Source organism: Lycorma delicatula, chromosome 9 (genome assembly GCF_047948215.1).
Source record: "Lycorma delicatula isolate Av1 chromosome 9, ASM4794821v1, whole genome shotgun sequence".
NCBI lineage: Eukaryota > Metazoa > Arthropoda > Insecta > Hemiptera > Fulgoridae > Lycorma > Lycorma delicatula.
Window position 1 is genome coordinate 107,479,187 of NC_134463.1, and position 18,838 is coordinate 107,498,024.

The 18,838-nt window shown below is 31.3% G+C and overlaps 1 protein-coding gene across 2 annotated transcripts in view; it reads right to left on the reverse strand.

Annotated features, from left to right (window-relative positions):
- The window catches only part of eIF4B (eukaryotic translation initiation factor 4B), a 61,703-nt gene that overhangs the window by 21,716 nt on the left and 21,149 nt on the right, over positions 1–18,838 (reverse strand). For both annotated transcript variants that reach the window (XR_012757654.1, XM_075375049.1), the window contains exons 4-7: positions 13,665–13,778; positions 12,286–12,436; positions 9,187–9,492; positions 3,170–3,353 (exon numbers count right to left, since the gene is read on the reverse strand). Coding sequence is in view for 1 of the 2 variants with exons in the window: in XM_075375049.1 (XP_075231164.1) it covers positions 3,170–3,353; positions 9,187–9,492; positions 12,286–12,436; positions 13,665–13,778 (755 nt within the window). In the remaining variant the exon portion in view is untranslated. The remainder of the gene's footprint in view (positions 1–3,169; positions 3,354–9,186; positions 9,493–12,285; positions 12,437–13,664; positions 13,779–18,838) is intronic.

Consider the following 18,838-nt stretch of genomic DNA (forward strand, 5'->3'; position numbering starts at 1 on the left):
CCTCCTTGTATTGTTAGCTGCCATTCTGTCCATTTCCTGCTTTATTATATTAGATAAAGCCTCAGGTGATTGTTGATGTCTATCAGACAGTCTACTTGCAGTCCTGTTGACGGTTTGCTCTATTTGTACTGATGAGAATCTCGGTGGGGGGGAGTGCACTTCACGCCTGAAATCTACATCTTTCAGATCCAAGATAGAGGTGCGGTGATCGCTCGCTATATCTTCTGAGAGAACCATCCACTGGTACTGATTCCTCCTCTATCTACAGTCCAGGATGGTGAGGTCAAGCACCGACCGATGACCTCTCACTACGTACGTGGGCGTATCGTCATTAATGCAGATGCAGCCGGCAGTTTCCAGGAGATCGGCAAGGATCTGTCCCCTCCTGTTGGTGTGTTGACTGCCAGCCGCCACCATTTTGCTGTTAAAATCACCCAACATTACGATCCTCTTGGTTGAATTGGTAATCACACCTTGTAAAGTGTCGATGAAGTTAGTAAAGTATTTTTAACCTGTAATTTCTTAAATCCACCTAAATGCAACAGGAGGTAATTACTGCATTGTGGATATTGCTATCTTCTTTGTCATAAAACAAAAGTTCCTATATTTTACAAAAGACTGCCATGGGTGTTGCCTATGAGAGATAACTTCAAATGTCAATGAAAATTTAGATAAATTGTTCATAGTTAATGATAGAATAAAGGAAAATCAATAGAAGGAAGAACCTAAACATTTTTCAGCTAGACTTAACAAAAATTTATTTAAATAACGTTTCATATACTAAATCTAAGTATAAACAATACACTGATTCATTCATTTTAAGTTGTCAATCCAGTTAAATGGTTTCACCAATCATATCTGTCCTGAATTAACATTTTAATTCTTATGTATTTATTACATCCGACATCCTCTACTATCAGTTCCATATCTTCTATTCTTCTCTATAGAACTTTCCTACATTTATAGGAAAAAATTTAAATACTTTTAACAGTGCAGAAAAATAATAATATAAATCTTAGATTAATTTTAGTAAAAAATATATACTAAGTGATATTTAAGTACAGAAACAGCTTTATACTGCATATCTGAGAGGTATATTTGGAGACAAAGAAATTGGGTTCTACATAATTAAAAAAATTTACATTATCGAGGGTTTTTAATTTTTGTCTGCCATATTGAATCAAATTTTTTTAAATAGGAAGGGAGACATACGACATAATTACAATTTAAAATTTTACAAGAAAAACGGTGGTAAAACTCATTTTTTTTGTTAATGCCTTCATTTCAAGTAAAAGCATTCAAAGTTGCAATGATGGAAAAATTGTTACAATAAAACCAGGTAAAATATGCTGCATGATATTTTACATTCATAATGCATACAATAACAAACTTTAAATAATATTGATAATAAAAAAATAACTAATAATTTACAACACAACAACAAATTGAACAGTTATATCTACTGATATTACTTTCTAAATAAAAATTAACTTCCAGTGTTAATATTAGCTGATATTTGTTACTTATCATAAATGAAACAAATCAGCAATTAATTTACATCAATGCTGTTTATAGTATAGTGAAGTACTATAAACGTTATATAATGTACTTAATACGTACTACATATTTAATTTTATGCCATCTTTATTAATTCTTAATATTTTTAAATTGTCTGTCACATTAAACAAAACTAATTTATTATCTTTATAATTTCTATAATGTTCAAGAAATCTAGTTTTAAAGGATCTACGAGGCATGTTTTTCAAATTAAGTACAGTTTTGAAATTCCGCCACTGCTATGCTGCGGTGGGCATTCCACACATGCACACTGTGTACCTGCATCTGTTGGCAAGCCACAGATGCCATTACGGAAATATTCGACTGTGTTTACGATCTTTGTTTGTGAGTATTTAAAATGCCTCTGCTGATCGAGAATCATGCCGATTGTGAAATATGTGGTGTGATTAGTTTTGTTAGTGGTAAAGGCATGAAAGCGGCTGAAATTCATCGTCAGATCAGTGAAATCTATGGAGAAAACAGTACGAGCAATGGAATGGTACAAAAATGGGTTAGAGCTTTTAAAGATGGCCGCCAGAATGTTCACGAGGAACGGAATGGACGATCTTCTGTCATTACTAAAAATTTGGTGTAAAAAAATTGATGAAAACATAATAGAAAACAGACAATTTATGATTTCTTCGCTATCTAAAGTCTTCGCGCTGGGTACTGAAAATGTTGACTGAGGTGCACAAAACCCAACATTTAGGAAGTGCGTTGACTTTTCAACGAAAAGGATGATGATTTTTTTTACGTCAAATTGTAACAGATGACAAAACATGGGTGGCTTACGTTACGAAGCAGCAATCCATAGAATGGCGTCATTCAACATCACCCAAGAAAGTGAAGTTTAAGCAGACAATTTTGGCCCAGAAAATCATGTGTATGGTGTTTTGGAACAGGAAGGGGATGTTGCTGGTGGAGTTTTTGCCTAGTGGTGACATAATAAACTCAACGACATATTGAGACCTTAAAAAAACTGCACCGTGCAATCCAAAACAAAAGGCATGGGCATGCTGAGTACGGGGATCCTCTTTTGCTTCATGACAATGCCCATCCACACGCAGCTAATCAAACTCAAGAACTCATTACATCAATTGGTTGGGAACAACGTGATCATCCTCCATACAGTCCTGATCTAGTGCCCAGTGACTACCATTTGTTTCTGGATTTGAAGAAACATCTGGGTGGTCAGCGCGATAATGACGACGATGGTGTCAAAGCGATTGTGTTGCAGTGATTATTAAGCCAGGCAGCAGGCTTCTATGATGACAATGTTCAAAAGCTGGTTGCATGATACACGTGCCTTAATGTTGGTGGCAATCATGTAGAATAATAGATTAAAGTACAGGCTTTCACGTAAAAATAAAATTGTAAGAATAGTGTACTTATTTTTTTTAAATTTCAAAATGGTACTTACTTTAAAAATATGCCTTGTATTTTTTCCTATATAAATAGCATCACAATCATTACATTTATTTTTATAAATTTTCACACAATTGTTTATAATTATTTCTATTTTTTAATATTTTACTCAGGCCGAGACAAATAATGATGCAATGAGTTACAAAACAGAATATAAAAAACAACAAACTTAAAATGAACAACTCACCTAGGGCCATCATCTAGTGAAGCAGACTGTCTAGCTAAACGTTCTTCAATTTCACGTTCCCTAGCAGCTGTGTTGACTGGTTTTGCACCACCAAATATTGCAGCAGATGTATCACGGTCTTTGTCATCTTCTATTGGCTTTGTACGCGGCTTTAAAGCTATCTTCGGTCTTGTTTTTGGTTCACCTGCACCCAAAATCAACATGGAAGCTATTTATAAATGCTAAAAAAGAAAATTAAAAGATCTGACTTTGCAAGTTATTGCAAGGAAGAAAGAAAATAATATTTTTCATGAAACTTACAATAGAACTAAAATATTTCCTCATACACATAAAAATAACATGCTAATGAGAAAACTTATCTTACACGTACTGAATTGCAACTTCAATAAGACTTCAGAAAATGATGGCAATTTTTCATCACTCAAAACTAAGAGTGGTGCATGACACCAAATCATCATAAGTATGATTGAAGTTGTATTTTATTAATACAGCAATTACAATTTTAAAATTAAAAATGACATAAACACTGATTATGTGCAATCTAGAATCTAAATACTATTCTGACTTTAACCCCTTGCATTCAGCATGCATAGAGGCTGAATGCAATGTGGGCATTCAGTCTTAAAACTTGTGGCTGAAAAATCTTTCTATCTGAAAGTTCAGTTTCCAGTCTCATTACGTTTTTATTGCATACTTTTTATAAGATTGTCTTACCTTTTGAAATGTGATATTTTAATTATGCAGATGATGCATGTGCTTTGCAGATGAATTAGAATTGTCATATAGCTGACTTATAATTTACATTTTACATGATTACAGCTACACTGGTGAATTGCTCTGTACTATGCCCACAATTCTATGATCAAGAATATTTAAGTTTCCAGTGTCTCTGGTAGGAGCCACCTGTTTTGAATGCTTTGGTTATACTACAACAATCAAAATCACATCTAATATGTAACAATGTTGTTCATTTCTTATCATTTACTTTTTCTGAATTTTTAAGTTTAGTTTATGTTTCTTAACACCTTGTGTTTTTATTTTTTACTATTAAAAAAGGTTCTTGTAAAATTTTCTTATTGGCAGTAATATTTTTAATTATTATAATTTGTTACATGATAACATAAATAAAATTATTTCATCCGAGATTGTGTCAAGTTATTTAATTTATTCGGAAGGAAAAAATCTTTTTTTAATATACAAGAATTTTTGCTGTAACTGTTACTTATGAACAGATTTGAATAAATAGTCATTTTCTTTGTCATAAACCACTTAACATTTTTTGTAATAACACGTTATTTAAATAAACCAGCAATTGCAAAGATATTAACAATTAAAAAGTCTACATGTTTGTCATTTTGAAATGGATTGAGATCAGGTTCATTATTTGTAAATAGTAAACCTCTAGGTACTCTAGCAGTATTATAACCAGACTAATTTGCGATAGCCTACATTAAAATTTTAAATAGAACTGTCGCTGTTAATTAAGACTAAATTTATGATATTTATTAATCAAGCATAATATAAAAAAACTCTTATAAAATACAGTATGTCAGCAGGGTGGATTTTGTTTTAGTTAACCTTGAAAACATACTCAAACGCCCAGTTTTATGTCCATAACTCTGGTTCCTATGAACAGACTCAATAGCTTGAAAATCAATAGGATTCTATTTCTAGTAGGTTTTACATCATTTTATAAACTAATTAAAATCTGTTAAAAATTGTGCCCACTAAAATGTAAAGAAAACTGAAAATTTACAAAAAAAAAACATTTTTGGTTTTAACTTCGGTTCTTGTGCTCCAATTCACTTGAAAATCAATAGGGCTCTATTCCCAACAGGTTTACATTACCCCACAAGTTTCATCAAAATTGGTTAAGATTTTGATGAAACTAAATATAACAATCCTGATACTACTTATAAAATCTAACTACCCACAGTAGTGATATCTACAATTTTTTTGGAAATATGCTAAAGAAAAATTTATTGTGTTAAGTATTTAAGTTTTTAGATTGGGATATCAAAACTATTTCTAGTGGCATATAATTAAATATATAATTTAGTTACCAGTATAAATTTAAGAATTTTATATACTTCACCAGTGTTACACAGGCTTTGCATAGAACAGTTAATAAACATCAAACCAAGAGTCTATCTCTTAAAATAATTTATTCTTAAGAAAATAAAAGGAAATTTAAAAAAAAATACACCCAGTGGAAAGACAAAAAAGCTGAAAATGTACCCCAAAACCCTGGTTTTTGGTTCTATATCTGGTTCCTATGAACAGATTCGCTTGAAATCAATAGAGCTCCACTCCCAATAATTTTACATCATCCCACCAGGTTTTATCAAAATCGGTTAAAAATAGCATCTGGTAGTGAAAGAGAAAATCTTTATATATATATATATATATATATAAACATGACTGGGCACGGTAGTGATTAAAAAATTCTTTGAAAATCTGCTAATAACAATAAATAGCAGGAATTAATCCTTTGTGAGTAAAATTAAAGTTCTTTGGAATAATTTCTATATAACATTTACATAAAGATATTTTAGCTGTATATTTTTGGATATAAAACGGTCATTTTCTTCAGTGGCATCTTTAATTTATTTATAATTGTTAGGATTAAGAAGATTTTCAAGACTTTTTTCTGATAACATTAAGGAATTTTATATTCATTATTGTAATTTGATTGCACTTTTCACCTATTTCTTTCCTGTATTGATTCAAATCTACGTAGGGTGGTGACTTAACAAAACAGAAATCATTTCACATAGTTCTCTATTATATAAGAAAAGCATACTATTTACAACGCAAAATTAAAAAAAAAATGTATAAAATAAATTTCAATTTTGAAACTAATAATAAATTTAATGCTAAAATCATGTCAAACAGGAGAAAAAAATTACTTCATCAAAAAAATGTACATATTTTACAGTTATTGCAAATTTAACCAGTAACAAATCATTTTATACAGATCTCAATTGTAGGCATGATTTTTCAGTCAATTTAAACATTTTTTCACTAAAAGCGAATATACACAAAAATTTGGTGGATACAGTTAAGAATGGAAAACTTTTTATAGCACTTTGATGCATGTACCAAAAATACATTTAGCAACAAACATGCTAACCTTGTAAATATACTACATAAATAAAGTGCACAACTTTGAATTCATTTGTTTTTTACTTTTGTCTTCATTTAAAATCTTCAACTGATTGCAGGGAAAATTACACAAAAATTAACTGTGCGTAATTTTACTCATAGAAATATTCATATACTTTATTGTGTGTATTTATACAATTTAGCTAATGTACAGACTTGAAATAATTCTTAAATTCATTTTTATTAATTAACAACATGGTTCTAATATAATTCAATACTTTCTGAGCCTCCCTAAATTTCAGGTTTTATGTAAGTTAGGATACCATACACCTAGATTCAGTAACAAAAATGCTTGAAATTCACATGCACAAGTTATTAACAGCAGTTGTGATACTGCAATCCAAAGAATACGCCAAGAAATAGCTACTTCAAGACCTCAAGAGGTAACAGAACTTGGGAATACATCACATAACATTAACATAAGCAACATAAACATTTAAATTCTTTTGAAGATTTACAATAAATTAATTACATAGCAGAATAATAGAGCACTAGAACTTTTAATGTTTCTGACATAATTAAGAATTATTTGACTTAAAAAAATAATGGTAATTTTATCAACACCAATAATCAGTGATGCAAGACACCAAATCATCATCAAAAGATGGGTTCTCATATTTATTTTAATACATTTAGAATATAAAAAAACATTTTTCTGTCATTATGATTATACAGGTGATTCAAAAAAAGGGAAATTTTGAAAGTTGTGTTGGTAGCCGTGGGCGATTGGTACCACTTGATAAGTGGCGCCAGCCTCTCTAACCTAACCTGCCATTTAGTTGTCATGGATCCTTGGAGTGGTGCGCAACGTACATTTACTATCAAAGCGTTTTACAAAAACAATGACAGTGTGGAGGGAGCGCGTAGAGAATTTCACCGTCATTTTAATCTGGGACGGCACGACCGTGTTCCATCAGCACATGCAATTAAAACATGGATATCTAATTTTGAGGAAACCGGTTCGGCAATGAAAAAGAAACCTCCAGGCCGTGAGCGAACCGTCTGTACACCACAGAATGTTCAAGGCTTTACAAGATACTGTCCACATCGGTCAATCCGTCGTCTCTCAGCATCTTTACAATTACATAGTTCAAGGATTTGAAGAATGCTAGTGAAGGACTTGCAATTCCATCCATACAAGTTGCAGATCTTCCAGGAACTGAAACCGAACGATGCAGTTGTGCGAGCACAATTCTTTAATGTAATGCTTCAGAAGATAAATGATAACGAAGTGTTTGTTCATGAACTGTGGATGTCAGACGAAGCGCATTTCCACCTCAGTGGATTTGTTAACAAGCAAAATTTCAGATACTGGGCACAAGAAAATCCTACGCAGCTACACCAGCGTCCGTTGCACAGCCAGAAAGTGACCGTGTGGTGTGCTATGTCATCTTACGGTGTTATAGGCCCTTATTTTTTTGAGAATGACAACGGTCTTGCGATTACAGTGACGTCGGCTCATTACGTAGCCGTGCTTGAAACCTTTGTTGTGGAACAACAAAAGAGATTTCCACCGATTCTTAACACAGCCTGGTTTCAACAAGACTGAGCAAGGTCACATACTGCACGAATATCGATGGCAGCTGTACGCTGATTGTTTGGACAACGTGTCATTTCACGAAATGGTGACATTAGATGGCCTCCCAGATCGCCTGATCTCTCAGCTTGCGATTACTTTTTGTGGGGTCACCTTAAAAATTTTTCATTAACGTTATTTAATTTTTTTTATTTCCCGTTTCTTTGCAATCACCCTGTATGTTGAATGGACTGTCCTACATATAAAGTTGGATTAGATCCTGATCAAACATCATTAATATAATAACAATAATATTTTTTTATAGGGAAGTACAGCTCAGATATTTTAACCAGTATTTTGTGCAGATGGACTAGTAAAACTAAAGGCTATAGGGATTGCCACAGACAAGACATGCACTGGAAGGTTCACCGCTGTATTGTAGACATTTGTCTTTGCCATTCTTGAGTGTACATAATGCAAGTGAGACTAGTGTAAAAAGATCCTCATATACTTGGAAGGCAAGCAATCTAGTTTTACTGATTCAACTGAGGTTTTTTGAACCATTACTTCTAGAATTTTGTTTGCCTTAATTGGGTGCACAGGATTCTACCCAGATAAACAAAAAGGAAAATAAAGTACCACATCTGTTGGGCAAAAAATGGACTTCTACTTGATTTGTTGTAACAGAACCAGCATAACTAAAAACATATGTTTACTGGATATGGAAAAAGCACTAGATGATTTTCCTGGGGCTCTGGTAAGGTCCTCAATCTTAGAGCAGTTGGACTTTTATACTTTTACATTCATTCTTTAATAAATCATAAAATCATTTACCTGAACACTTAATGGTAATTTTTGCATTAATTACTTAAATTATAAAAATTATGTAAGTAGTTATACAGAAAGTAAGTTCTAAAGAGCTATTAAAAAAGATTAAGAAACACCTGAAAGATAAATTGAACCATTACATTCATCTCCATGGAATCACTAATTCCATTTTCTCAATAAATGTTCAAATCTGACTGTGAACTTCTTCTACTTGTTTAATATTCCTTGCATGCAAGAAACCTATCGAAGACAGTTTCACAGTGGTGAATATCTCAATTTTCTTAAACATTATAAACACACATTAAGATAAGTGAATAAGAATGGTGTCAATCTCTTCCTAACAATCGGGCAACTAAGTACAGATACATATAGAACTGCACTCATAGCACTGCAGCAGCAGCATTTAGACAACTTATTTTCTGGATTTATCTCACTATCTCATAATTCATGCAATTAGCAATTTAAATAATCTAAAAAATTTTTAAAGTAATAAATTTATAATACTAACTGCGTTCTGGTGGAGGATCTCTGTCTCTGTCTTGATCCATATCTTTTCGCCAGTTGCCATAGTCACTTCGTCTGTCATCATAGCCACCACTTCTTCCGAACCCTCTGTCTCTTTCCCTGTCATCACGCCAACCACGATCTCCATCCCTTGACCAATCCCTATTATCACTGTCTCTACTGCTCCCATATCCTCTGTCACTGAATCCACGATCACGATCCCGATCACCATAACCACCTCTTCGTTCATCTCTTCTTCCATAGCCTCCACCACCACGATCTCCATAATCTCTACGCCCAGGCCTATAACCTAGAGGAAAAAATCGGGCAAACTCAAATTAACACTCATTAAAAAAAAAAGAAGATATTTTTATAATGTGAAACACCCCATTAAGTTGACTACCTTGAATCATAAAAGTTCCTCACTGCTGAATGTCAATAATGTTCTGAAGCTTACTTGTCTCTCATGTGCTGCTATAATCTGACTATCACATTTTAACATCATTGCCTAAAAATGTTTAACTAATATTATGACAAATTTATATATTATGAAATACTTTCTGCCATATCGAATACACAAATACTATAAAAATGTTAATTTTCAATGTTTAAAGTCTGGAATGAATTTACCTGAAGTGTTCAAACAACAAATTTATTTTTAATTTTTGCACAATGAACTCTTTAACAAAAAATTAAACTTTCTTACTTCACAGCTACCCCAATTTTTTTATTAAACAAAAAAATAAAATTCTCATTTTCATATGAATTTGATAAGCTAATTATACTTTATAATTTCACCTTTGAAAAATAATACCAAACAGATAAATGATATAATTATGGTAGGGAAAATTGCTTCACGTTTCATATACAAGTTTAAGTTCTTGGCTCCCATATATTTCAGTATAGTCATTCAATAATAAAAATACAAAATAGCGCCATTTTACCTCATGCAGTTTATTAATAATCTAAATATAGAAAGAAAAATTAAACAAAGAAAAAAGGATAATTATTGGAAATGAAAAGTAAACATAAATAACTACTAGACAGGTTAGTTACTATAGCTTATGTAGTACAAAGACAATATTTATCAGGAAAGCAATACAAACAAAGGGATTTGCAGTACCAATTAAGATATAAAAGTGATATCAAATTTAAATGGTAATTTTGCTATTCTAAGTAGCAAGCAGTTCTGAGCTGGATGGTGGAGTGGGGGGTTGTTTGGTGTGCTAAGAGGGGGAACCAGCTTGGTTGGCTCCTTTACTTTGTCCTGTCATCAGTACAGCCATGCTGAGCAAGAGGTTCTGTCATCTATTGCACAAGGTATTATCATAAAGTTTCTAATTAATGAAAGTGCTACCCCCACGGAAATTTTAACTCGTTTAAAGGTACAGTTTGGAGATGCTACACTGTCTCAGAGCAAAGTGTACACATGGGCCAGACAATTTAAGGGCGAACGAAAAAGTGTAAGAAAACTAAAGTCATGATCGATACCCAAGGTCAAGTCTCACAGCTGACAACGTCGTCGTTTGAGAACTTATCAAAGATGATCGCTGGTTCACCACTGAAAAAATTTCATCAGAAGTGGGTATCAGCTATCTAGGTACTCAGTACATTATCACTGATCACCTTGACTTCAGAAAAATTAGTGCTCAATGGGTTCAGAGGTTGTTGACTGAAAATCAATAACAGGTCAGGTTGGAGATCTGTGAGAGACTTCTGAATCGATTCCAGCAAGGACGGAATGATTTTTGAGGTGCATCGCCACCTGTGATGAGACATGGGTCCATCATTACACTCCAGAGTCAAAAATGGTGAAGGAAGGATGAGGGTTCAAAAGCCAGTCAGTCAGCCGGATAAGTTCAAGCAACAATTTTTTTTGACATAGTTTTACTCAGCTTAATATTACCAGCTGCTATAGTCAACAAAAGCTGCCTCCCGAAACGGAAGATGGGGTATGTTCATCAGAGATGTCATACTTCTTCATGACAATACCAAGGTGCACACCGCAATTTTGACAAGGGATAAATTGGAAAAATTTAGTCTTGTTATTTAATAGTCACACCTTGTACATGTAACAAATCTTACTTTACTTTTAATTCTTTACTGAATTGCTTAACAGTTCATATTTCTATTTTACTTATTTTTCCTCACAAAATCAATATATACTTTTTCTTTTAAAGGCATCGTACATAATTCATTTTGTAGGCAATGGAGAAGTAATTTTCAGAGCTTCTACCAGTCTTGATGTGAATAAGATAATTAGTGAATATACAACCATTATAGTATGCAGGCAGTTTAGAAATTAAAACTCTCTTAATGTTAATTAGGTTTACAAATTAGTTAATTTTCATATGGAATAGATTACATACCACATTAGACTACCATAGGAGAGGCAAGATAACCTTCCTCCTACACATTCCCTAACTGGTAGTGTAATTAATTTAACATATGATACAAATCCAAAAGATTAGTAAAAATAAATATGAACAAATTGTACTTTTTTATCCACAACTATATCAAGGATATTGATGCAAGTAAATAAAAGATTAAAAAATTTAATTACCTGATAATCAATGACCTTTCAATATTAGATTTGGCCCAAGTTAAAAGTGATTTTTATCTTTTGTTTTACAGGTTCGGTATTTGACAAGTTCTAAAACAAATAAATGCTGAATAGTCAATGATCTTCTTTCTTACTACAACTTAATCTCAAGAATAAAGATCATGTAAATAGTTCCCAACACATTGTGAGAAAGAATGTGAAAAATTCACGGTCAAATATAGTAATAGAACTTAAAAAAATCTACCCTCTACAAAAGATATTATAACTCAGATTTTATTATAAAATCATTAACCTTTAAAAAATTATAGCATATTAACTTTATTTTTCTTTGCAGAATTAATTTAGTAACTATTATTATACAAAATAACATATAATCTTAAAATGCTTAAAAGAATTGAATTTGGTGCAGATAGAAATTTCAGAATTGGCATCATCTCAACATTATAATTCTGAGTGGTGCATGACACCAAATCATCATAAATTTCTTGTAATATATGAATACATTTTCAATAAAGTGATATATATGTATGTAAAACTAACTATCATCCTCTCTTTCTCGTGACGGTCTAGATCGCCAATCTTGTGTAATATAATCCGGTTCACTGCCACCACTGCGAATTCCACGTCCACCCCGTCCAGCATCCCCATGACCAGTAGAAACCTCTATCCGCACTCTCCTTCCTTTAATTGACTGCAAAATGTAACCACCAAAATATTAACAAAACACAAATTAACTAAAACATAAGTTAAACAGTTAAGACCACATAATTAAAAACATGTATATGCATTAGCAAATAATTTGAGATTAATTCAGAAAGTAATATAGTTTCTGAGCCGTACTCTTAACAATGATATCACAAGAAATATCTTATATAAACTGAATTTAGAAAATATTAGCTGGTGGATTATATGAGATTCTTACAGAAATTTACTACCAAATAAAATACTGCTCGCTTGACTTATCTTTTATATAAAAAATAAAATTATTTCTTAGACTTAATAAGATAAGTCTGAAGAAAGACGGTACCTGGGTACCCGGGTTTCTCAAAATATATTTATTCTAAGAGTAATTTTATTTTTTATCTTTTAATATCATAATTACCTTTTTTCTTAAATAGGTAATGTAAGAACTGAATCTACCATTACAAAGGCTTCTGAAAAGTAAAATAACCTGCCATTCATGTTAAAGAAAGGAAAAGTATAAGATGTGCACTTGATGGGATGGCGACTCCTGGTACATTTTTCTATGAACTCTCTCTACTCTCTAGGGATTCCTCTTTGGTTGCACAACATTAACTAGCGACTGTAGTGGTGAACTAACACCTGATCTATGTAAGGGTATATATGTGTAATTAAAAATTTTCTTCATACGCAGTAGATACATTATGATTAGATAAAACATATTTACCAACAAGGTATAGTTTTAACAAATTTTTTGAATAAATTAAATAATAAGTTTTTCATTAAATATTGCTTATTAATAATAAACCATGTCGATGTGTAAAAACTCATGCTATCAGATATGACAATGTAGAAGGAATTATAATTTTAGTTAATATCAATTGTACCAACTTGAAATTCTAGAAACATCTTTTGCTGCTCATTAATAAAATTAATTTTTTGAATTTAAAAAAGAACACCTATAAACATTTTTTTTCTTAAGATATTTCCAAAATTTACAAATTATTTTTCTTACATTTTTATTTTATATTATATCCTAATCTGAAATTATATAGCACATCAATATTTTTATATTTTATTGCCTTTATGCATTCTGATAAATCTTTTTTTCGAGATTTTTCCCTGTATGTTGTTTAGCGGCTAATATCCATTCAACTTATAAAAAGTTGCACTAAGAAAAACTGAAATAGATAAAAAAATATTTTTCATAAAACTTTCAAAACAGAAAATCATCTTACCGTATCAGCTACGCTAAGAACATTCACAAAACTGGCTCTATCTTCAAATTCTACATAACCATAACCCTTGTATCTATTACTACGCTCCTCACGAGGCAGATTAACATTTTTGATCTGAAACAAATTAAAAAAAAGCAACAAAATTAATGGAACTTTTCAATCGTCTTCACAATTAAATAAGCATCCTTGCCAGCACAGATATCCTGTTTGCATTACGTCCATGCAGACATAATCCTGACTGGTATTACTAGAAGAAATTGTTAAAAAAAAATCTTTAAAGCACACTTTCAAAGTATGTAAACAAAATACACCATTCTTTCTAGATTATTTAAATCCACGCTAATTATACAGGAAATACCTTTAGTATTACTTCCCAATTCAGTAAGGGAAGTCAAGCAAAGCTATATAATGTTTTGTATCTACAAAGCATTGGTTCTCTTAGTTAACAATGCAGAAGAAAGGCTTTGATCAGTATTATATTCAACCTTTGAATGAAGTAATCATTTTTCTTTAAATAAATTACTGAACCCTGTTTTTATTGTTGAAATTGAGTTTGAGCATTCCTATCCAATTACAGTGTTTAAACTGGTTTTGATGCAGTTTTGAAACTGCATCAATAACAATCAACCATTTTGTTACCTTTAAATTATTACACCACTGATATCACTCATGACAGAGATAAATTATTTAATGAAAATTTTTATTATGATTGTATAGTTTACAAGGACTTAAAGTTTTCCCCTCCAGTACATAACTTTATATATATAACCTTTCTCCTGCTAGTCAAATAATAAATATTGTTGATACAAATTCAACAGTAGATATATTAAATAGAATGTGCATAAACCATTAAAATCATACATTTTAATCTAATCTTCTATGATACAAACATCAAAATTTCTTTTTTGGTTTCTTTTTTTTCTTTTAAAAGTTGAATTAAAAATTAGTTTGTTTTGGTCAACAATAACTAATTAAAAAAAGCCGGCAATGAATTGCCTGAGAATTTCCTGGCTATCCTACTCAAGTTATGGAATTCATTTTTAACTAAATTATAAGCTCTGTTTCTATCTTTATAAAATAATTTTTTTATTTTATTAAAAAACAACCAAAATGAGTTCTTTTTTCTCCACATTTTTAGGTAAAAACAATTTATTTTTAATTTTATGATACATAGTTAAATAAATAAAATACAAAACTGATTATACGAGGGTCATTTAAATATAAACAATTTGTTTACATAGCTTTACTGATATTCAATAAAATTACCTCATTTTTCGTCATGGTTTCCTTCCCAGAATAAGTTTTCTCCACCAGACAGGTGGCTTCTTGATCCTCTCATTAAAAAAACAAGATGACTGCCTCAACAACCAATTGCACACATAATGCTCGACTGCAGCATCATCTCTTAGATTCTTTCTTCTCCTAAAGCTTCATTGAGCAAACCAAACATGTGGAAATCACATAGTGACAATTCTAAACTGTATGGTGGAAGTAGTATGCCACATTTACCATTCTTCAATCATGCAGGAATGTTCAATCAACAGCACACCTTTTAGAGTCCCAAAACACTGACTTTTCTTGGTCTTGATTGGTGCCCCTTCCCACTTTCCTATAATCCATACCTTTTCGAAGTGAACTGGTCAACCCGTCAGTCACAGGTCACAATACAGTCCAAGAAACTTCTTCTTCCTCAAAGTGATTCAGATGCCACTGACATATATCCTTTCTTGATATTTCTCTCTGCCTCGGTGAGAAAACATGGAACCCACCTCGCCAACACTTTCTATATCCAAGAAAGTCTGACATCATTGTATGCACACTCCTAACACTTATTTCCACCTCTGATGCAATTTTAGCTAAGTTATGCGGTGGTCACCTTCCACAAGATCACTTACAGCCTGAATGTCTCCATACATCACAGCCACTTCGAAATATTTTGGCCCAATCAAACACTTTTTAACAGGGTAGCATCTCCAAACTGTGCCTAATCAAGATTTCAGAGGATTTGACACCTTCATTTAAGAGAAATCGGATTATTTGTTACGCAACGATGATGGTACCTCCTGCTCAGACATTCTGCTACTGCTATGGGAACATGACGTATGAGCACAGCTGACTGGAATTACTCCCCTCCACACATATCCAACTACCAGCAGCGTCTCACCAAATTTACTGTTCTTCCTCAGTTCACACGACAAAATTCTGGTTTATATTTTGAATGACCACCAAACGTGTACTTGTGGAGGGATTAATGAAAAATTAATGGTGTGGCAGGGCTATTGTTTTGTATTCTAGAATAAAAATAAAAACTTTTTTTCATTTTGGGGCTCCCATACTCAAGAGAAAGCATTCAGGTAAAATTAATATTTAGGAAAATAGTTCCTAATTGGTGATGATAAATTTAAAAAATTAACTTTTTAACAATTTTTTAAAAAATACAAAGATACAGCAATTCTAGATAAACAAAAAGATTTTTACTACATTTTAATTGCAATAACTTGAAGACGGATTTAAATTCTAAAAATTAAAAAATTTATTTAATAAAATAAAAATAAAAAATTTGCTACCACTGGGAGTGGGGATGGGCTAACAAATTTTATACTGGTTTAAAGACCTGATGCAGAAAATTTAGATGCAAAAAACTCCCATAAACTCTTCTTCTGAAGCAAGATGTAGTTAAAAGAAGAAAATAGCCGTGATTTTTTTGTGGAGAGTGAATAGTAAATAAATTTTTTAGTAATTTGCAACATCTTAAAAAAATCTTTTAATTTTTGTAGGAATTTTTTTTGCTAAATTGCCCCAATAAATATTTAAAACATTTTTGGCCAAAACAATACAATCCTTTTTCAAATTTTTGAAAAAGTTTAATAATGTTTTTCCCTCTCCCCAATTTTTTAAAAAGTCAGTCAACAGGGTTATAATAAGACCAAATATGCTTAAATATTTGGTTCAAAATTTTATTTTACATGCATGCCACTATTTTTAAATCCATTAAACAAATGTTTTTAATCTCGCTAAACATTTTTTGAATTATCTATTAACCAAAGAAACAATAGATTACCTCTATAAAATGTTAAGCTTTGTTAGCAGAAAAACAGTTATGTAAAGAAAAATTCATTCCAACATCAGTTTGAATGATTTAATTTCCTAAAAAAATAATTTTATTTACCCACATATAATTTAACACAGATGACAATTTTAAAATATACGTGTACCAGTCTTTTCATTCAAATTTGTCTGGGTAGGTAACTTATTTATAAGTTATGAAACTCTATATTTGGGGTTTGATTTCACATTTAATAAAACTATGGTACTTAAAAAAAATTAATTACAAAATATTTTTTGTGAAGAAAAGGTTTATTATTTAAGTTCTTTGTGATCAATCATAAAATTTTTCTAAATAAATAAATTTTATTTTCTATCTATCAACTTATGTAATCACAAGCACTGAAAAAATATATCACTTATAGTATCTCTAATACATGGAATTACCATTTTATACTGTTAAAAAAGGAAAAATGGACCTAACCCACCACCAGAATTAGAGTGAGGGAAAAAGGACAATTTTTTTCAACACAGATGGGTCATCCCATGTCAAATCGATATGATGAATAGCCATTCACAACTGGGATTTTCATGAAATTTGGTATGAATAATAAACTGTTGATACGAGTTATGAGCAAATATTGAATTTTAGATCTATATCATTAACCATTTTGTTTTTACAGCCCTTCAAATTTGCTGGAAAATGGCAAGTTTTCGACATAACTTTGTTATTTATTAAGGAAGAATGATAAACTTGGGCTTATTTTAAAGGTTATTTTTGATGCTCTTTCATATTATATACAAGCCTATGTTTACATAAATCTTTATTTCAAAGTACCTTTGACTTTTAAACTTGAATTTTCAGAAAAAAATATATTTTATTCATCATATTATAAAACATGCTGTGCAAATTTGAAACTGGGACTATGGAATCGAGAGAAAAAAATAAAATGTGTATCAATGTTTTCATTGAAAAAAAAAAAATCCTTTTTGTGGGGTTTTGAGGTGGTAAATACTTAAATTTTTGATGGCTGAACTTGCAAACACAAATAAATTGTCTTCCTAAAAAGAAATGAAAAGTAAAGAGGTAAATATGTTAATATCTCAACTCAATTAAATGACCTATGATGATATATAATGAGATGACAGTATAATAAAAATGTATTGAAGTTTACTATATCAGTTTAGTCATAGTGTACATTGTTTTGGTTTAAATATTTGATTTATTTAAATAATTTATTTGTAGAATAACATGATTTATACAGTACTCATGCAAGATAGCATGAGCATTGTATAAATATGCCTGCCTTGAATTCAGGACATTCAGTATTCTTTTATTGATTGCCAAGTGTTTGTGTAGTTACTTACAATTTTTTTTTTCAAGCTAATTTATCTTTTTAACAATTTTTTTTTCAAGCTAATTTATCTTTTTAAGTATAACAACTTTTCACAATAATAAATCCATTTCCAGAAGTAGGTCATAATAGTGTGTATTAAGGGAAGTGAATAAAAACCCAAGTTTAGAAATTGATTGGAAGATTTGTGATAAGCAGCACCAGAAAAAACCTGCCTCAATTAGTAATAAAGATTCAAAAGAAGAAGATGATGATGATTCTAAAGAAGCCCTTTATGATAAAATGAATTGTGCATTAGACAGGTTCAATCAGTTTAGTGAATATTGAGGAATCACCTGTAAAATCTAAAAGATTGCAAGAGAAAACAAATCCTGCCAAAAAGATTGCAAAAATTGAGTCATCAATGAGAGAAAAAATATTCAATGTAGCTAGTAAAAACTCGATTCATATCAAGTTGACCTGATAGTGAATCTTGGTACAGTTGAGAGAAAAATTTAATTATACAATAGACAGATGTCTTAAAATAACAATTCTTACTCTTCTTCCACGTAGCATCAAAAAAGTGCAAGATGAATTCCCAGGAACTACAGATTACAGATACGATAAGCAAAACAACTAGTTACAGAACAAAGGATTCTGTCATCACTGAACCCTAAACTTGGAAAAGTGTCTGGATCAAAATATAGTTATGTACTAAAGTATTTTATAAATCAGATGATGTAACTCGTAATGCCAGGTAAAAAAAGACTTTTTCACAATCAAATCACCTTGTAG